This window comes from Chinchilla lanigera, unplaced genomic scaffold (genome assembly GCF_000276665.1).
Source record: "Chinchilla lanigera isolate Chin_1 unplaced genomic scaffold, ChiLan1.0 scaffold00141, whole genome shotgun sequence".
Classification (NCBI taxonomy): domain Eukaryota; kingdom Metazoa; phylum Chordata; class Mammalia; order Rodentia; family Chinchillidae; genus Chinchilla; species Chinchilla lanigera.
Window position 1 is genome coordinate 2755482 of NW_004955542.1, and position 16579 is coordinate 2772060.

The 16579-nt window shown below is 60.2% G+C and overlaps 3 protein-coding genes across 6 annotated transcripts in view; 1 reads left to right on the forward strand and 2 right to left on the reverse strand.

Moving 5' to 3' along the window:
- Rab17 (RAB17, member RAS oncogene family) overlaps positions 1-4180 on the forward strand; it is a 7709-nt gene extending 3529 nt beyond the window's left edge. The window contains exons 2-5 of the mRNA XM_005411250.1: positions 1577-1595; positions 2334-2485; positions 3221-3346; positions 3935-4180. Coding sequence (XP_005411307.1) covers positions 1577-1595; positions 2334-2485; positions 3221-3346; positions 3935-4180 — 543 coding nt within the window. The remainder of the gene's footprint in view (positions 1-1576; positions 1596-2333; positions 2486-3220; positions 3347-3934) is intronic.
- Positions 4181-10096: 5916 nt separating this feature from the next.
- Positions 10097-12576, reverse strand: Prlh (prolactin releasing hormone). The gene is made up of 3 exons (XM_005411227.1): positions 12471-12576; positions 10679-10832; positions 10097-10347 (listed from the first exon to the last, which is right to left on the reverse strand). The coding sequence occupies exons 2-3, from the start codon at positions 10776-10778 to the stop codon at positions 10166-10168; spliced, it is 282 nt and encodes a 93-aa protein (XP_005411284.1). The 5' UTR covers positions 10779-10832; positions 12471-12576; the 3' UTR covers positions 10097-10165.
- A 1651-nt stretch (positions 12577-14227) lies between these two features.
- Positions 14228-16579, reverse strand: part of Mlph (melanophilin) — a 38060-nt gene continuing 35708 nt past the window's right edge. For all 4 annotated transcript variants that reach the window (XM_005411231.2, XM_005411228.2, XM_005411229.2 and 1 more), the window contains one exon: positions 14228-14916. In XM_005411231.2, coding sequence (XP_005411288.1) covers positions 14884-14916 — 33 coding nt within the window. In that variant the 3' untranslated portion in view covers positions 14228-14883. The remainder of the gene's footprint in view (positions 14917-16579) is intronic.

The window sequence follows — 16579 nt, forward strand, 5'->3', positions numbered from 1 at the left end:
ACCCACCCATCCATCCATCCACCCACCCACCCATCCATCCATCCACCCATCCACCCATCCATCCATCCATCCACCCATCCATCCACCCATCCTCTACCTATCATTCACCCATCCACCCATCCTCCACTTTTCATCCATCCATGCATCCATCCATCCACCCATCTACCCATCTACCCATCATCCATCCATGCATCCATCCATCCACCCGTCCTCTACCTATCATCCACCCATGCACCCATCCTCCACCTATCATCCATCTATCTGTGCATCCATCCACCCATCTACCCATCATCCATCCATGCATCCATCCATCCACCCGTCCTCTACCTATCATCCACCCATCCACCCATCCTCCACCTATTGTCCATCCACCCATCCTCCACCTATCATCCATCTATCTGTGCATCCATCCACCCATCTACCCATCATCCATCCATGCATCCATCCATCCACCCATCCTCTACCTATCATCCACCTATCCACCCATCCATCCATCCACCCATCCTGCACCTATCATCCACCCATCCATCCATCATCCATTCATCCACCCATCCATCCACCTATCATCCATCCATCTACCCATCCATCCACCTATCATCCGTCCATCCACCCATTGTCCATCCTCCACCTATCATCCACCCATCCACCCACCCATCCAACTATCATCCATTCATCCTCCACCTATCATCCACCCATCCACCCACTCATCCATCCACCTATCATCCATTCATCCACCTATCATCCATTCATCCACCTATCCATCCACCTATCATCCATCCATCCATCCACCCATCCTCCACTTTGCATCCATCCATCCACCCATTCTCCACCTATCATCCATCCATCCACCCATCATCCATCCACCCATCATCCATAAATCCATCCACCCATCATCCATCTACCCTCTAGATATTATTGAGTACCTACTATGTTCTATCCACTATTACCAGCCCAAAAGGACAGACATAGTTCTAGTTCAGTCTCAGCCTTCTCTGATGCTGATTCCCCAGTGATGTGCATGGAGGAATTTGAGGGGATCCCTAGGCAGGTCCTGGGGTGCTGGACCTTCCTGCTCTATGAGTCCTCCATCTTCTCTCCAGGCTCCATCACTTTCTAGACCTTGTGCTTGCCAGGCAGGCACTGTGCCGCTGAGCTAAATCCCCAGCCCCCCTGTGAAGTGTTGACAGCATCCAGACTGGCTTCATACTCAGGATCCAAGGCCAGGCGTGGTGGTGCATGCCTGTAATCCCAGCAGTAGGGAGACTGGGGCAGGAGGATCCCTGCAAGTTCCAGACCAGCCTGCACTAAATAGTAAGTTTAAAGTTGGCTTAAACTACAGTTAGACCCTGTCTCAAAATAAAAAAAAAAAGCCAGGCATGGTGGCGCATGTCTGTAATCCCCAAACTTGGGAGGCTGAGGCAAGAGGATCGTTGTGAGTTCGAGGCCAGCCTGTGCTACAAAGAGCTCAAGGCCAGCCTGAACTTCATAGCAAGACCCTGTCTCAAAAAGACAAAAAACAACAACAACAAAAAAACCAGAAAACAACACTCATGACCTTTCTGCCTCAGCCTCCAAGCTGCCAACATTACAGGGATGTGCGACAACCACCAGTCGCTCCACCCCCCACCCCCCACCCTCAAGCCATGTCACCGTGTGCTCTGTACACACGTGGCATGAAGAGCCAGGAGGTTTGATCACGCATGTGCAGACTCCTGGAGACATCGTCTGGGCTTGCCCCAGAGCACCCCGCTTCTTTGTCCCTTAAATCTGCACACACCTTGTCCCTGGGAGGTGGATTTGAGCTGGGGCTCCCCCTTTAGGGCGCTGCCTTGTGAATAAACTCCCTTCCCCAAAGCCCGGGGTCTCAGCCAGTGGTGCGCTGTGCGGCGGGGCTGGCCAGCCGGAGCCGTTCCTCCAGGGAGGACAACAGTGGAGTTGTGTGGGGATTTCAGTCTGACCTGAGCTCGACCTTGGCCGTCACCTTTGGGGGCCACCATTTTCTTTCGGGCCAGGTTGATGGCTGAGAGCCTGGGGGCCAGAGGGGCCGAGGAGCTGCGGGAGCAGCAGTCACAGCGCCTTGTGGGTTGTGAGTGCCGGTCGTCTCACAGCTGACCCGGAGTCAGTCCCTGTGTCTCTTCCATCTGGAGCTTCTGCTACACCTTTCTAGGACACGTGCGAAGGACCTGAGCAGGCACCAGCGCTGTGTGACAGGGACGCCACTTCTGGCGGAGCCTCCCAGCAGGCACGGCCCTGGCTCTGTGACCCGGGCCCTGGCACAGCAGGTGCCAGGGGACGCCGCGTCGTTGTGGTCACTCACCCTCTCCCTCTTTCAGGCACATTTTTCACAAAAGTGGTGGCCGTGGGCAGTGTGGCTCTGAAGCTTGTGACCTGGGACACGGCCGGCCAGGAGAAATACCGCAGCTTGTGCCCCCTCTTCTTCCGGGGCACCCAGGCCGCTCTGCTGGTGTATGACATCGCCAGCAAGGTAGGGCTGGGCCTGCGCGGGCCTCTGTGGGCTCAGGCGCGGGAGCTGTCACTGAGGGGTCGCAGCCGAGCTGGCGCCTGCACGCGGGTGGTCACAGCAGCAGAGACCCTCCGTGAGCGCCACCTCCTCCCCCAGAAGCTCCGGCAGCTCCGGCTGCAGCATGGGGTGCTGTTCCTCCACGGTCCCCTAAGAGTGACCTCTGCCGGCACTGCCACCTGACCCCAGTCCTGGAGGAAACCCGAGGCGGGCCCCAGCTGCACAGCCCTGCACGGCTGCCACCCATATGCTGGAGATGACAGGGAAGCCTGGCTCCCATGGGCCCACGAGGCTGGGCAGCAGCGACAGCCTCCTGGCGGCAGGGTGGCAGTGCGGCGGGCAGGACGGCAGAGCTGGGTGTGAGCATACAGGGGCCGGGGTGGGGTCCGGCTGTGAGTTTCAGACAGCTGCCCCCATACCTCAGCGTTCAGTCTTCCGGGCCCAGCAGAAGCCCCTCCCCTGGTCCGTGGGGATTGCAGGTGGGAGCAGGGCTTGGGTGATGGCTGCTCCCCCGCTCCCTCAGGCACAGAATGGTCCTTGAGGGCCCCCAGCTTGGCTGCGTGGAGGGAGACCAGCACCTCCTTGGGGACGGCGCTGCGGGGTGGACGGCCAGGCTCACCCCAGGACGTTTCGCTGCCTGCTCTGCCCCTGGTGTGAGGATGAGGCCCGTGAGGTCCAGTGGCGTCCTGTTCTCTGCAGGAGGCCTTCCTCAAGGTCCAGCAGGGCCTCGAGGGCCTGGAGAAGGAGCTGCAGTCTGGAGAGGTCATGGTGGCGCTGGTGGGCAACACGGTGGACCTCGAGGAGCAGCGGGAGGTGACGCTCCAGGTACCTCAGGCTGGGGAGGGCGAGTCCTGGCAGAAGCAGGGGCGGAGACACGTGCGCACACAAGCTCACCCTGCACGCACATGTACACACACCTGTGCGCACACATGCTTACCCTGCACACACACCCGTGCACACACACGCTCACCCTGCACGCACATGTACACACACCTGTGCGCACACATGCTTACCCTGCACACACACCCGTGCACACACACGCTCACCCTGCACGCACATGTACACACACCTGTGCGCACACATGCTTACCCTGCACACACACCCGTGCACACACACGCTCACCCTGCACGCACATGTACACACACCTGTGCGCACACATGCTTACCCTGCACACACACGTACACCCCGCATCTTCACACAGCTGCACAACCTGCTCACTCCTGCACACACACACACACACACACGCTCACACCTATACCCATGCATGTACACTCACACTGGCACACACCTGCAGACATGCTCATCCCTGCTCACACGCACTGCACACACCTGCACACTCACACTCACACACACACGTGTACACACACATGCAGGGCCCTGCCCTGGTCGCCTGGTCCCCGAGGTGTGAGGAAGACGCCTGCCCTGCTGCTCCTGCCCCGAGCCCCGTGGCTCTGGATCCCATCGCCGTGGGCAGCGAGTCACGTGGGCGGGACGGAACCTGAGGCCCGCGTGGCTCTGCGCAATGTCGCGCTGGAGCGAGTGCTGCGGACCCGCCTGAGTGCAGCACCGGGCCGACCTGCAGCGCAGGAGGCTCTCAGGCCACGGCCGGAGCACGCACTCTGCGTCCTGGGCCACACGCTGCCCCACGGCCTCCCCTAGGCCCACAGAACCCAGGTCACCAGCCAGCTGCTCCCATCCGAGCCGGTGAAGCAGGGCAGCTCCGGTCGTGGGGGCAGCTGGTGCTCAGCCGTGCATCGTGGTTCCGGACCTCCGCTTTCAAATAATCTCACCTCGTAAAAACGCCCAATGTGCACAAAGAGCACTTGTAACCCCCCCCCCCGTCACACAGGGCCAGGACGGCGACCAAGCCAGGGCAGCCCCTCGCGCAGCACTGCTAACTGCGCCGCACTCTTACGCCAGCTTCGCCCATTTTCCCGTCCACGTCCTTTTCCTGGCTCCTAGCTTTGGCCCCCAGAGCCCCGGGACCCGGCTCTGATGTCCTCCCCCGCCTGTCCTCTGCCGCCTTTGGCTACTCTTCTACCCCTAGAAGCAACCAGTTCCCCGAGGGGCCACAGCTCCTATTATTGGAGAATTAACTTAGGAACCAATGTTTGTGACTAGGGTGCTCACTGCAGGCGGAGCTGGCGGCCGCCCCCACCCTTGGGACCCCTGGGGGACACCCTGGCTGGGGAGGCTGACGGTGTCCACCCTGGAGTGGGGGTGATGGGGGCAGTGGATGGGCAGGCTGTGGGGAGTGGAGCAGGCATCTGCGGGGCCTGGCACAGGTGGGGCCGGGCTGTGCCCTTGTCACCAGTGTGGCCCGAGGGAGGGGGACTGTCTGGGGACCTGGCTGAGAGGTCACATGGGGGGAGGGTGGAAGCTGGACAGACTCGGGCCCAGGGGAGGAGAGCAGCGGGCACGGCGAGGTTGTGAGCCCCGAGTCATGGCTGAGCTCAGTCACGTGGTTCGGGCTGAGCTGCTCTCTGCTGGGAGCCTGGGGGACTTGTGGGGTGCACAAGGCACCCCATTCCTCGGAAGCCCCAGATTCTGGAGTGTGGACTCTGCCCCTCCTCCTTCCTGGCCATACACGGCTTCCACGGGGCAGTGTCGACTTTGCCACCCGTTGTGGTCACAGAGAGGGGCCCCTCCCTCCCCAGCCCCCTCCGCCGTCCCCGGCCGGTGTCTGTGTCCCAGTCGGCCTGGGGGCGGGAGGAGCTAGAGGCGGGAAGTTGCCTTCACAGTTTGGGTCTCCTGCCCGAGCGTGCCATCCCCTCCCGCTGCCCCGCTCCGGCCTGGGCCCGGTCCTCCCGGAGGCAGAGAGTGCAAGGAGCGCGGGGGCCAGGGTCTCAGCCAGCTGCTCCTTGGGTCCTTACGTGGAGGTTGCCCAGGTGCCCCTGAGACACTCAGAGAAACGCTGGGATTTTCCCCAGGGAGGGGAGGGGTTTGCCAAGAGCAGAGCTGCTGTGCAGGGAAACCTCAGCCAGACTGCATCGCGCATGTTGGGTCTGCAGCGCCATTGCTGAGCGGCCATTTGGGGCCACGTGGAGGGTGGGGCTCGGGGACCAGGGGGCAGCCCCGGGGCTGGCAGGGAGCTGTGAGATGGGATCTGGACAGAGCCAGCCCAGTCAGGCTGGTGCTGGGCTGGGGGATGCCCGCCCACCACCCACCAGTGGCCTCCGCCTCTCCAGCCTGGGAGCTGTGTGGAGACGCCCACAGGCCGGGCCCCAGCTCTTGGGGGACGCACCCAGGCAGCTCTTTCTCTGTGGTTTTGTTCTTGTCTTTTTGAGACAGGGTCTCACTCTGCAGTTCACGCTGGCCTTGAGCTTACTTTGCAGCCCAGTCTGGTCTCAAACTCAGAATAATCCTCCTGCCTCAGCCTCCTGAGTGCTGGGATGACAGGCGCGCGCTACCATGCCTGGTGTAAGGCAGCTCTGTTTCTGACAGGGAGCACGGAGACTCTGAGACTGTCACCCTGAGAGGTCGACTGTGCTGTTGAGGAATGCTTTTCCCTAAAAATCAAACTGCTCTGGGCAGTTTGGCTTTGGTCATTTTACAAGGTTGAGAGGGACAGAGCCTGGAGGGCCATATTCTAGGAGGTCTTTCTTTTTCTGTTTGTTTGTTTGCTTTTGTTTTTTTGAGACAAGGTCTCCCTATGTCGCCCAGGCTGGCCTTGAGTTCACAGGGATCTTCCTGTCTCAGCCTCCTGAGTGTTGGGAGCACAGGCGTGCACCACCACGTCCGGCTAAGTGCAGTTTCTCATGGTTACTAAAGTTGGACAGCATTCATGCGATGATTCCTGGGCAGAGGAAGTAGTGGGGCGCATGCTCCGGTCCCCAACTGCGTCCTCTCACCATCCCCAGGCTGAGTGGGGCTTTGCCCCTAGAGGAGGCGCCAGAGCCACCTGAGAGGCAGCTGGAGGCCAGGGCTAACCATGGCCACTAGATGGCGCCCTGACACCTCCTAGGTCAAAGCCAGGCTCCTGGGTCCTGGCTATTCAGCCTCTGCTTAGGAAGCCCCCTGGAAGAACAGAGTAGGGGAAAGGAGTAGAACATTCCTAGCACGTCCATCTACAGATGCTCCTGTTTCTTTTTTTGTTTTTATTTTGTTCTGGGTTTTTTGGAGACAGGGTCTTGCTATGCAGTTCAGGCTGGACTTGAGCTCTCTTTGTAGCCCAGGCTGGTCCTGAACTCGCAATGATCCTCCTGCCTCAGCCTCCTGAGAGCTGCGATTACAGGCCAGCGCCACTGCACCTGGCTCAATTCCTCTTTTTAAAAGTATATTCCCGTGTTTGGGTTCCTAGTGGCCAAATTTAGATGGGTGAGAACATCGAGGGTTATTTGTAAGATACAGAGTGACAACAGCAACAGCAGGAGATCCCGTCCTGGGGAGGCCCTGCAGGAGAATGTTGGGGCACGCGGTCCCCGTGTGCCCCGGGACAGTGTTCATGCATAGGGCCAACCTGGGGCTGAGCGGCTGGGACTGGATGCTGCTGCAGGGTGGGGGCTGCCGCGGCCCGCGTGTGGGCGACACAAGCAGCCCTGGGGACAGGAGGGAGGCTGGCCGGCCACTCTGGAAGGAGGCGGGAGGCTGGGGACAGAGCCGAAGCCCACACCAGGGAGGTCGCCTTGAAGAGTTGGTGTCACGAAAAAATGCAACAGTCAGGCCAGGGGTCAAACAAAAGCAGTGGGTCTGGATCGGAGCCCGGCTGGAAGAAGGTCTTACAAATTCCTTGCTACACCTGGGGGAATGCTGGGGTGGGAAATATGAAATCACTAAAACTTTTTCAGGTATGATTTTGTGGTTATGTAGAAGAGATCTATTTTTATATGATTTTGAGACAGGGATTCATCAAATTGTTGAAGTTGCCCAGGCTGGGCTCAAATTTGTGATCCTCCTGCCTCAGCCTCCCAGACTGTTGGGACTGCATCACATACCACCACGTCCAGCTATTAAAATTATTTTTCAGACTTTTCTGTGTGTTTGAAAGCTGTCATGATAAGGAGCTACAGGAAACACAGATTTCTCTGGACAGATAAGAGAACTTTGTTTGCTGGGGCTGCCCCTCACAAAGTGCCACAGCCGAGGGCCCCATCAGGAGACACAGGTGGTCTCCAGTTCTGGAGGCCGAAGTCGAGAGCAGGTGCGGCAGAGCTGGTCCCCGAGGCTGTGGGTGCTGCCCTCTACCCAGGAGAGGCCCAACCCGAGCCCTGACACCTCATGAGGCCCTGAGGGAGGAGTCTCAACGTGATTGGCGTTAGGGTCAGCTAGGCGATTGGTGGAGCATCTCGGGGTGTGTTGAGCGGACCGTGGGGGCGTGGCCTTGGCGTTGAGGTGGGTCCCCGGCCCTTCCTCTGGGGCCTTGGTCTCCTCTTTGCTTCCGGCCCCGTGAACCCAGCAGCTTTGAGGCCGGAAGCGCTGCGGAGAAGGCTGGAGGTGCAGGAGAACGTTCGCTCCTCCTGAGCCCACTTTGAGGGCTGTATCGGCGGCATCAGGGAACCAAGGAAACGGCTGGGGAAACGGAGGGCCGCCTTGGAGCTGCCTTCTGAGGGGTCTGAGGACCAGGATGCGCAGTTCTCAACGCATGGGAAAGGATAGTAGGGAACTTAATTTTTTTTTTTTTTTTGTCTTTTTGAGACAGGGTCTCGCTATGCAGTTCAGGCTGGCCTTGAGCTCACTTTGTAGCCCAGGCTGGTCTCGAACTCGCAACAGTCCTCCTGCCTCAGCCTCCCAAGTGCTGGAATTACAGGCGTGTGCCACCACGCCTGGCTGCAGGGAATTTAGCTTTTGCATGGTGAGTCCTGTGCATGCTCCCGTAGTCACTGCAGCCCTTGGCATCCCCAGCCCTCATTATCATGCCGTGGACTATGCAGCTGAACTTGTGGGCTCTGGGTGCCGTGGCAGCTCCCCCAAGGGTCATAAAAGGTTAAAAACCCCACAGCCTGAAGGAGAGACCAAGACAAGCCCCTCACTGGTGAGAGTCAACCCTCAGACCAAACCCTCAATCCCACCCCAAAACCCAAGGCTTAAAACCCTCAGTACTGAGCATCTTTGGGTCATGAGCTCTTCTTTTGGCCCCCTCTCACCCTGTGGAACGGATCTTGTCTTTTCTCTTTCAAATTAGTCAAATAAACCTGCAGCTCTTCCACGTCGGGCTCAATACTGTGTTTCCCCAAGGACCTGCACAAGACCCAGGGGTTACAGCTTCACTCCAGCAGGCCTTTCTGCTGTGCTGTTCCAGCCAGCCACGGACTGCACCCCTGGAAGCCTTGAGCCATGCTAACCCTGTCCTCTGGCATGGTGTGCTGTTGGGTATTGTGTCCCAGGGATGGGGAAGCTGACCAAGATGCCTCCTGCGGGTGAGAGGTCCCCAGAGCCCCCACGGGGGCCAGGGAAGCCTTTGGCCACCGCCTCCAAAGGACAGAAGTGGTTGCTGCACTTGGGTGGAGGTCACTGGCCCTCCTGTCCCTCGCTTTGCAGCCCCTTGGTCCCAGCACAATGGACCCCTGCTTGGGCTGCTGCCAGAGGCCCCGAGCCATCTGCAGATGTACCAGCCCCCACCCTCCTCACCCCCTACAGTGTGCCCCCGCGCTGCCCACCTAGCAGCCCATCCCTGGCCTCAGGGTGCTGGACACACCCTCACAGTCTGTCTGCAAGTTTCCCTTCGGGCTGTGGTTGTTTTCTACTCATCTCTGCAGTGCAGTGGCTTTTTGATCATTCACCACATTCTTCAGCCGTTGTCCAGGCGTCCCCAGACATTTTCATCACCCCAGGAGGAAGCCCCATACCCATTAGCCAGCCGCTCCCCAGCCCCTGGCAGCCCCGATCGACCTTTGCCTCTGTGAAATTGCATATTCTGGACATTTCATGCGTGTGGAATCCTACCGCGTGTGTGGCCTTGTGTGTCTGGCTTCTTTCCCTCTGCACAATGCTTTCAGGGCTCACCTGGCTGCAGCCGAGGTCAATGGCTCCTCCTTTTTCATGGCTGAATAACATTCCACGGCGCGGCTACCCCGTTCATTGTAGAGGGATGTTGTGGAATATTTATGCCCCTCCCCAAATTCAGGTTGAAATTCTTACCCCCATGTCACAGGCAGGGCCTTGGGAGGAGAGGAGGCTGAGGACGGAGGCTTTTTGGACAGGATTAGTGCCCTTCTGAGAAGAGACACAGGAGGAAAGACCTCTCTGCCTGGGGTGCACAGGAGGAGACAGCTGCTGATCATTCAGGCCGCAGCCCTCACCCCGCTACACTGGAGTCTGGACGCCCAGGCCCCAGAGCCCCGGGAACTAACCACTCACTCCAGCAGTGGAATTGGGGGGGCACTGGGCTGTGCCTGCCTTCCCACCACTGGCACGGCACCTGCTTCTGTCCTGGGAGTGGGCACCTTCCGAGGACCCCAGGATCCTTCCTGGGCAGAGCCCGCTCATGGCTGGCGCCTCCTGGTGTCCACGGCAGGAGCGACCTGAGCGGAGCCTGAGGACTAGGCCGTGCCACCCTTTCCCGGGGCAGTGCTGCAGTGTGCCGCTTGGGGACCCCTCTGGTTTGTCACCACGCAGTCGCCGATGGGCATGGGCAAGGCCAGGCTTTTATTAGCTCAGAGGGCAGGCAGCCTGCGGAGGGCCGGGGAGGCTCCTGAGCTCCCGTCCTCATGACTGCAGCCGGTACCCGTCCTGGGGGAACGTGAGGCCGTTGCCTGGCACCCGGTGGCAGATCAGTAGGCATCGCGGGCTGGGCCTGGGCACCTCTCGCAGCGTCGCCCCCCTCCGGCCGAAGCGGCCCACGGGCCGGATGCCGCGGCCCGCGTACCAGGCAGGGTTGATGTCGGGGGCTGGAAAAGAGAAGCCCCGTCCCCGGCTGTGCCACGTGCGGGTGTCAGGCCCAGGCCCTCGATCTCCACGCCCCTGGGCCCTGGGCTGCTGGGCGGTGCTGTGGCTCTGGGAACCGGATCCAGACCTCGCCAGGGGCAGGGTCCCCTCCGGCTTCCGCCCGGGGTTCTCCAGGGATCAGGCAAGCTGAGCAGGGCACAGGGGTGGCGCAGGAGCCAGGGCCACTTTGGGGAGAGGCCTGTCCAGCAGGCGTCATCTAGCAGGCGGTCAGCGCCCGGGCTGGGGCTCCAGGCTAGGCTGGGTGGGGCGGGGGCGGGCAAGGCGGGCACTCACTGCGGACCTCCATGGAGTGCTGCCGGGCTCGGCTGGCAGCTGCCCGCAGGTCCAGGGCCAGCAGCAGCAGGCAGAGCAGCCAGGCCCTCGGGGCCGTCATGGTGACCTCGTGGATGGGGCCCTCCGAGACGGACCCACACGGCGAGGCTGCAGCCTGGGGCACAGGGGCAGGAGGAGTGAATTACGCACGAGTGTACGTGTACACAAACGTCACCAGGGTACTGTGCATACGTGTGTGCATGTGACCTGTGTCAGAAAATACCGTGTGTTTCAATGGAAAGTGTGTTATAGTAAAACATACATTGTCACGAGTGCCCCTCGAAATCCTCCCGTTAAGTCCGACACACTCATCTCCTCGCCCTAGCCGCTTTCTGCAGCAGCTCTGGAGTCCTCTTTCCTGAGAGTCTTTAGCTGCACTGCCCTGGCTGCCTCGATGTCCCCATTCAGAATGTTTCCATTTCACGGTCGGTTTGAGGTTGGGGAGAGCCGGAAGTTGCCCGGTGCCAGGTCGGCGCCGTGTTTCCTGACCCTGTCTCTCCGCTGGGTGGCGCTCAGCAGCAGCGTGACCGTATTTCTGATCCCCTCCCCCCATAAAGACACAAAGACATAAAAGAGGACTCCAGCGGCAAGGACGAGGGCAGAAGTGTGTTCAGAGTATTCTGAGGGGAGTAATTAAGCCATCTCTTTTACCCTAATAAATATTTAAAAGTTTAAAAGCTGCCCTTTGGGCCACCCATCGTGTGTGACAGTGTGAGCCGAGTGTGTGCCCAGGTACACAGAGCCCTTGTCCCTGGGTGTCCTCCGATCTGTCCTGAGCCTGGGCTCTGTGACCTTCTTCACCCTCGGTGAGGACCCATGCCCTGTGGGCGCATGGGGGTGCCCAGTCTGTCTGCCTGGCTGCTGTGGGCCCTGGGGGTGCTGGCCAGGCCTTGGCGGGGGAGGCCAGAGGCCGGCAGGCTTGTGGGGCTTGGCCGGAGGATCCTGAGGATGGCAGAGGTCCCTCTGGGCAGAGGGGACTCGCCTGGGGCTGCGAAGATGCGGAGTGTGGGGCTTCCTGCACAACCCTTTCCCGGGGAGCACCTCACGGACCCGGGACTCTCCTCCCAGGGCAACACGCCACTGCTGACGGAAGTAGGTCCTCAGGAGCCTTTGCCCTGGTGGAGCAGAGGAGCAGAACTGTCTGGCTGACCCCTGTGTGGCATCACCTGCTGCAGGGGACCCCTCCTTCCCACCCCCACTTTGCAGGCACCACCTGCAGCTGCCTGTGAGCCCTGTCTGATTCCGGCATGGCCCCCCCACTGACCTTGACTTTTGTACCCCTCCTTGCACCCCACAGGCAGTTCTGTGCATCCAAGCTGTTTAGAATGCCCCCCTTTGTAGAACCCTGCTGGGGGTCCCCCATGGGGCAGGGATCTCCAATCTATAGATGGGGATTCCAGCTTGGAGAGTAGTAAAGACAGGTGCCCAAGCGGGCTGACCCTTTGCTCACCCCCCAGGGACTGTCCTGGGCCAGGTGAAGGGCACCTAGGGCATTAGTGTGGAACCTGGGACCTGCTGCCTGCCAGCGGAGCCTGGCTGTCGCCCGGGCTCTCCATGCCCTGCTTTGGGGGAGCTCAGCAAGGTGCCCCGCCTGTGTCCCCACCACGGACAGCGCCGGACCCCCGGGTGCCCAGACCTCGACAGCCGCTGCCGCAGCTTGCCCTGCTCAGCGCCAGCCCCAGCTGCCACTGGCCCAGACGAGGGGGGCCCCCAGGGTAGCACCACCCTCGCCCCTCACTTGTGTGTGACTCACCGGACTCCCGCGGGGAGGGGACGGCGCCGTCCAGGTGCAGTGAGGCCCAGGCAGGAGCCGGAGTCCCTTTTATCACTCCCCGGGGACGCGGCTGACACCCCGCCGCCCTCCCGCTGCGGTCCCTAAGGAGACGGAGTCCGCGACGGCCTTGGTTTCTCTCCCCCTTCGTTATTTTTTTAAACTCATGGGCAATGTGATTTGTCCCTTCCTGGATGATATAATCTCATTTCGGACAAGTGCTTTAAAACACATTAACCTCCCTGCGCAGCTTGCCTCTGGGCAGACTTCAAAGTCAAGCGTCTGCGTTCTCTCGCTCTGCTCCGCTCCGCTCGCTCGGAAGCTGCCCCAAACGGCAGCCGCCCCCTCGACTTCAGCAAGGGTGGAGAGGCCCCCTGGGCCCAGCTTGGTCACCGCCTCTCCCCCTCGCAGGCTGTCACCCTCAGCTGTGCCCACCCTCATTCCGCAGCTGAACACAGAGCGTGGCTCTTGTAATTTTCAAACCACGCAAGCCCATCACTGTTTGAAGGTACATGGGTCGGTTTCACGTGCATTGGGAGCCTCGTAGTGCCCATGGAAACAATGGAGAGTAGCAGGCTCCTGTCTAGCGCCCCGCACACGTCCCAGTAGACTCGTCCTGCTTGTCCGGGTCTCTAATTCTTTTGCTCCCCGCAGCGTATGTGCCACTTTAGATAACTGTGCAAGCCTCACTACTGAACCAGACCTGAGAACCCAAGTGGTTCCTATCTGAAGGCTCACAGATTACATGGAGGGACAGCGGAGTGCAGTCTATACTGCCTTCTCGAGAGAACCGTGCGGGGCAGGGACTAGCAGGCTGCTTCTCCTGGATTCGTTTCCTGGGCCTCCGAGGTGTCTGGGAAGAGTGTCAGGGTCACTGGCACCCCGCAGGCGTCAGGGTGCCCGGAGGCCTGCTCCTGTTCCTGGAGAGGGTGGGAGTGGGGTGTGTGTGGGGCAGGGTAAGGATCAGAAGATGAGTGTCACAGGGGGGCTTTCTGCATCCCCAGTACCCAGGCTCCCTGCACACAGATTCCCTCAGCCTTCCCGCAGGCCTGGCCTGGGCGCCCCCAGCTGCTCCACCTTGGCATTCTCAGAGGAGGGGACCCTGCAGGGCTTTGGCTGCAGACTAAGGTTGGAGAGCTCATCCCACACCTGTCCTAGCGGGGTCCCAGGTCTCAGGGTGGTAGGGGGGCTGCATACTCATGGTTTGTCTTTGATCAGTCAGAATTTCACAAAGATAGGCAGGCACAGAGGAGGCACCAAGGACAGCTGGCCACGCCAGAGGCCGGGAGAGGCCGGAAGCGGCAGGAGCCCCTGGCACTCAGAGACTTCAGATGCAACCCACCCTCCCGACACTTGATTCTGGATTTTGGCCCTGCAGAGAGCATACGATCTGTGGCTTATTCTACCTGGGTGGCACAGCCTTGTCCCGGCAGCCACCAGGACGCTACGGGCTCTGGGAAGGGCCTGAGCGAGCTGACAAGTCTTCCCTCCCAGTTCCCATTCTGCAGGTAGACGAGAGTGTCTGTGGCTGTGGCCTGTGTGTCCCTCGTGCCTGGGCGCTTTGGGGCACCTAGAAAGACACTGTACAACCGTGGGGACGGAGAGGCCCTGGGAGCGGGGCTCTGCCAAGCTGTGCCCGTGCCCGGCTTCAGGGGAGGAAATCCATCCGCAGCAAAGCCCTTCCCAATGGAGGTGGTGTCCTAAACCTGAATTCTTGCGAAAATGTAAAAGCACTCATCTTTGTGAATTGGCAAAGTTTATTTTTGAAGTATGAGTCATGGGCCACAGTTCAGACGGTGTCCCCAAAGGCTTGGACGGGGGGTGGTACTCCTGGGGGCGCGGGGTGACTTTGGGGGTGGTGGTGAGTGGTGCAGTTGTTCCTTCCCGGAGGCCACGGTGGCTTGCAGAGAGGGCTGCTGGGGCAGGCGGGTTCTGCTCCTTGGTGCCCCTGGGTCCCGTGTGCAGTCCCCAGCTGGATGCCTAGGGTCCCACTCGCTGGCACAGACCTGTGCCACGTCTGCCCTCCCCTCACACAGCACCGTCCACTGCCTCCCTGTCCCACCCAGCACAGCCGGGCGTAGATGGCCAGAAGATCACAGGGACAGAGGTTGCCCTGTTCCTCCCACAGCTTGCGATGGTGCCATCCCTTGGGAGGTCACACTGGCTCTCTCACAGCGCAGAGCCGGGCAGGTGGCACTGGCATCTGGTGAACAGCTGGGGTCTGGAGCTGCTGGCACCTGCAGCCAGGAGTGCACAGGAGCAAGTCCTCTTCCCGTTTCTGTCTGGGGCGGTGACAGCGTGCGGCGGGAAGTATGGTGCCCAGGAGGATGGGACACCGTGTGGCGGGCACAGGGTGGGTCTCTTGGTGGCTCTGTCCTGGTCCCACGCCTCCTCTCTAGGACTGCTGCTGCTGGGCCACCACGGGTTTCTGCAGAGCACAGACACACAGTGTATGAGTGTGCACAGCATCCCCTTGCATGAGCACACACACACGCTCACAGACACACGATGGATACACAGGTGCGCACAGAGAAACACACCCGCAGATGTGCACATACAGCTCAGATACACAGGTGTGTGCTGGGCCTGGCTAAGCTGGACGCCACCCAGGTGTGCACCAAGGATGCACACACAGCCTCAGTAACCTGGGCGTGCACACACACGGCCATGCTCACAGAGAGACACAGGAGTGCAAACTGCACACAGCACACAGGAGGGCATGCACAAGGCTGCACACCACACCCACGCCGGCTGACACAGTGGGGAGGCTTACTTGCTTCTGGGAGTCTTACGTAACTCCCTGCCTCTGTGTCCCTAGCTGGGACCTGGGTTGCTGATGCAGGGCCGCATCCCGGTGGCACATGGGTGGAAGCTTAAAGCTCCAAAGCACAGGAAGGTGCCCATCTAAGAGGAGAGTGTGGAGACGCTCGCGTTCCCGGCGGAGTCGCTGCCTCCCACCTCCCTGGCCCCAGTCTGGAGCCCTTTCCCAGGCAGTGGGGTGCGGGGCACCTCTGCCCTCTTAGGCTGTGTCCTACCTGTGTGCCCCACCCCCGTCCCTGCTGTGAGATTTCTGCGGGGATACAGCTCCCCGTGCCAACTGCCTCCTCCTGGTGTCCTCGAGATATTTGTCACCAGGTTAAAGTGGAGCTCCTGTCTGAGCTTATTTAGGTTCCAGGAGGCCCAGCAGGAGCTGGGCATGGTGGCACACACCTATAAACCCAGCACTCTGCCAGGCTAAGGCAGGAAGAGCTCAAATTCAGGCCTACTCAGTGAGATCCTGTCTCAAAATTAAAAAAGGGCTGGGGATGTAGCTTAGTGCAAAGGCTCTGGGCTCTATCCATGATACTGAGAAAAATAAAAAGGCTAGCAGGACCACCGCCCTGGAACAGGGCCTGGGACAGGGACAGAGGCTGACTGCGGGGACTAGGTCATTTCCTCCTCTTGCAGTGAGCGCAAGGCCCACCGAGCCCACCTGCCCAGGCTGAGGAGGAGATCAGTCTGTTCCTGTCCAGCCAGGTCTGAGCCTGCAGGGTGGCTCTGCTCAACCAGGAAGCCCCCTCCTCTACCAGGAAGCCCCTTTCCCTCCCTCCGGTGCCTGGGATTCCTGGTCCAGGCTGGTGAGAGGTTGGATTTGGTTAACGCTCTCTGAATTGGGGGTAACGTGCAGGAGGGCAAAGCTGGGAAAGGGTCCCATCTGTGCCCAGCGGCAGGCAGGCAAGGACACTGTGTGCCACCAGCGGACACCCTGCCTGCATGCAGACTGCCAGGGGGACAGGCTATAGTGCAGAACAAGGGGTCAGATGCCCCTGGGGGATGCCTCTCCCCAACATCAGGCACCCCTCAGCCCCACAGCGAGGTAGTTCTGACTTCTGCTTTGAGGACAAAGATCTGGACAATCCCACAGCAGCTCTCAGGGAATGAATACAGTGAGAGCAGAACCGGACAGCTTTGAAAGGACAGGCAGAAAAAAAAAAAAAAAAAAGACAGGCAGGAGGTAGCAAAGGAAAAGGCTGGAAAAAGAGGGGACAGTTGTCCGCCTCAGAGCTGCTTCCTGGGCTGCCTCTGAGGCATCAGGTAACCAAGGAAACAGC

Bases quoted from the DNA above. Each gene is read 5' to 3' on its own strand.
- Prlh (XM_005411227.1), bottom strand. From the start codon at position 10,778: ATGACGGCCCCGAGGGCCTGGCTGCTCTGCCTGCTGCTGCTGGCCCTG. The intron at 10,348-10,678 runs GTGAGTGCCCGC...TCTCTTTTCCAG, and splicing joins GCACTCCATGGAGGTCCGCA to CCCCCGACATCAACCCTGCC.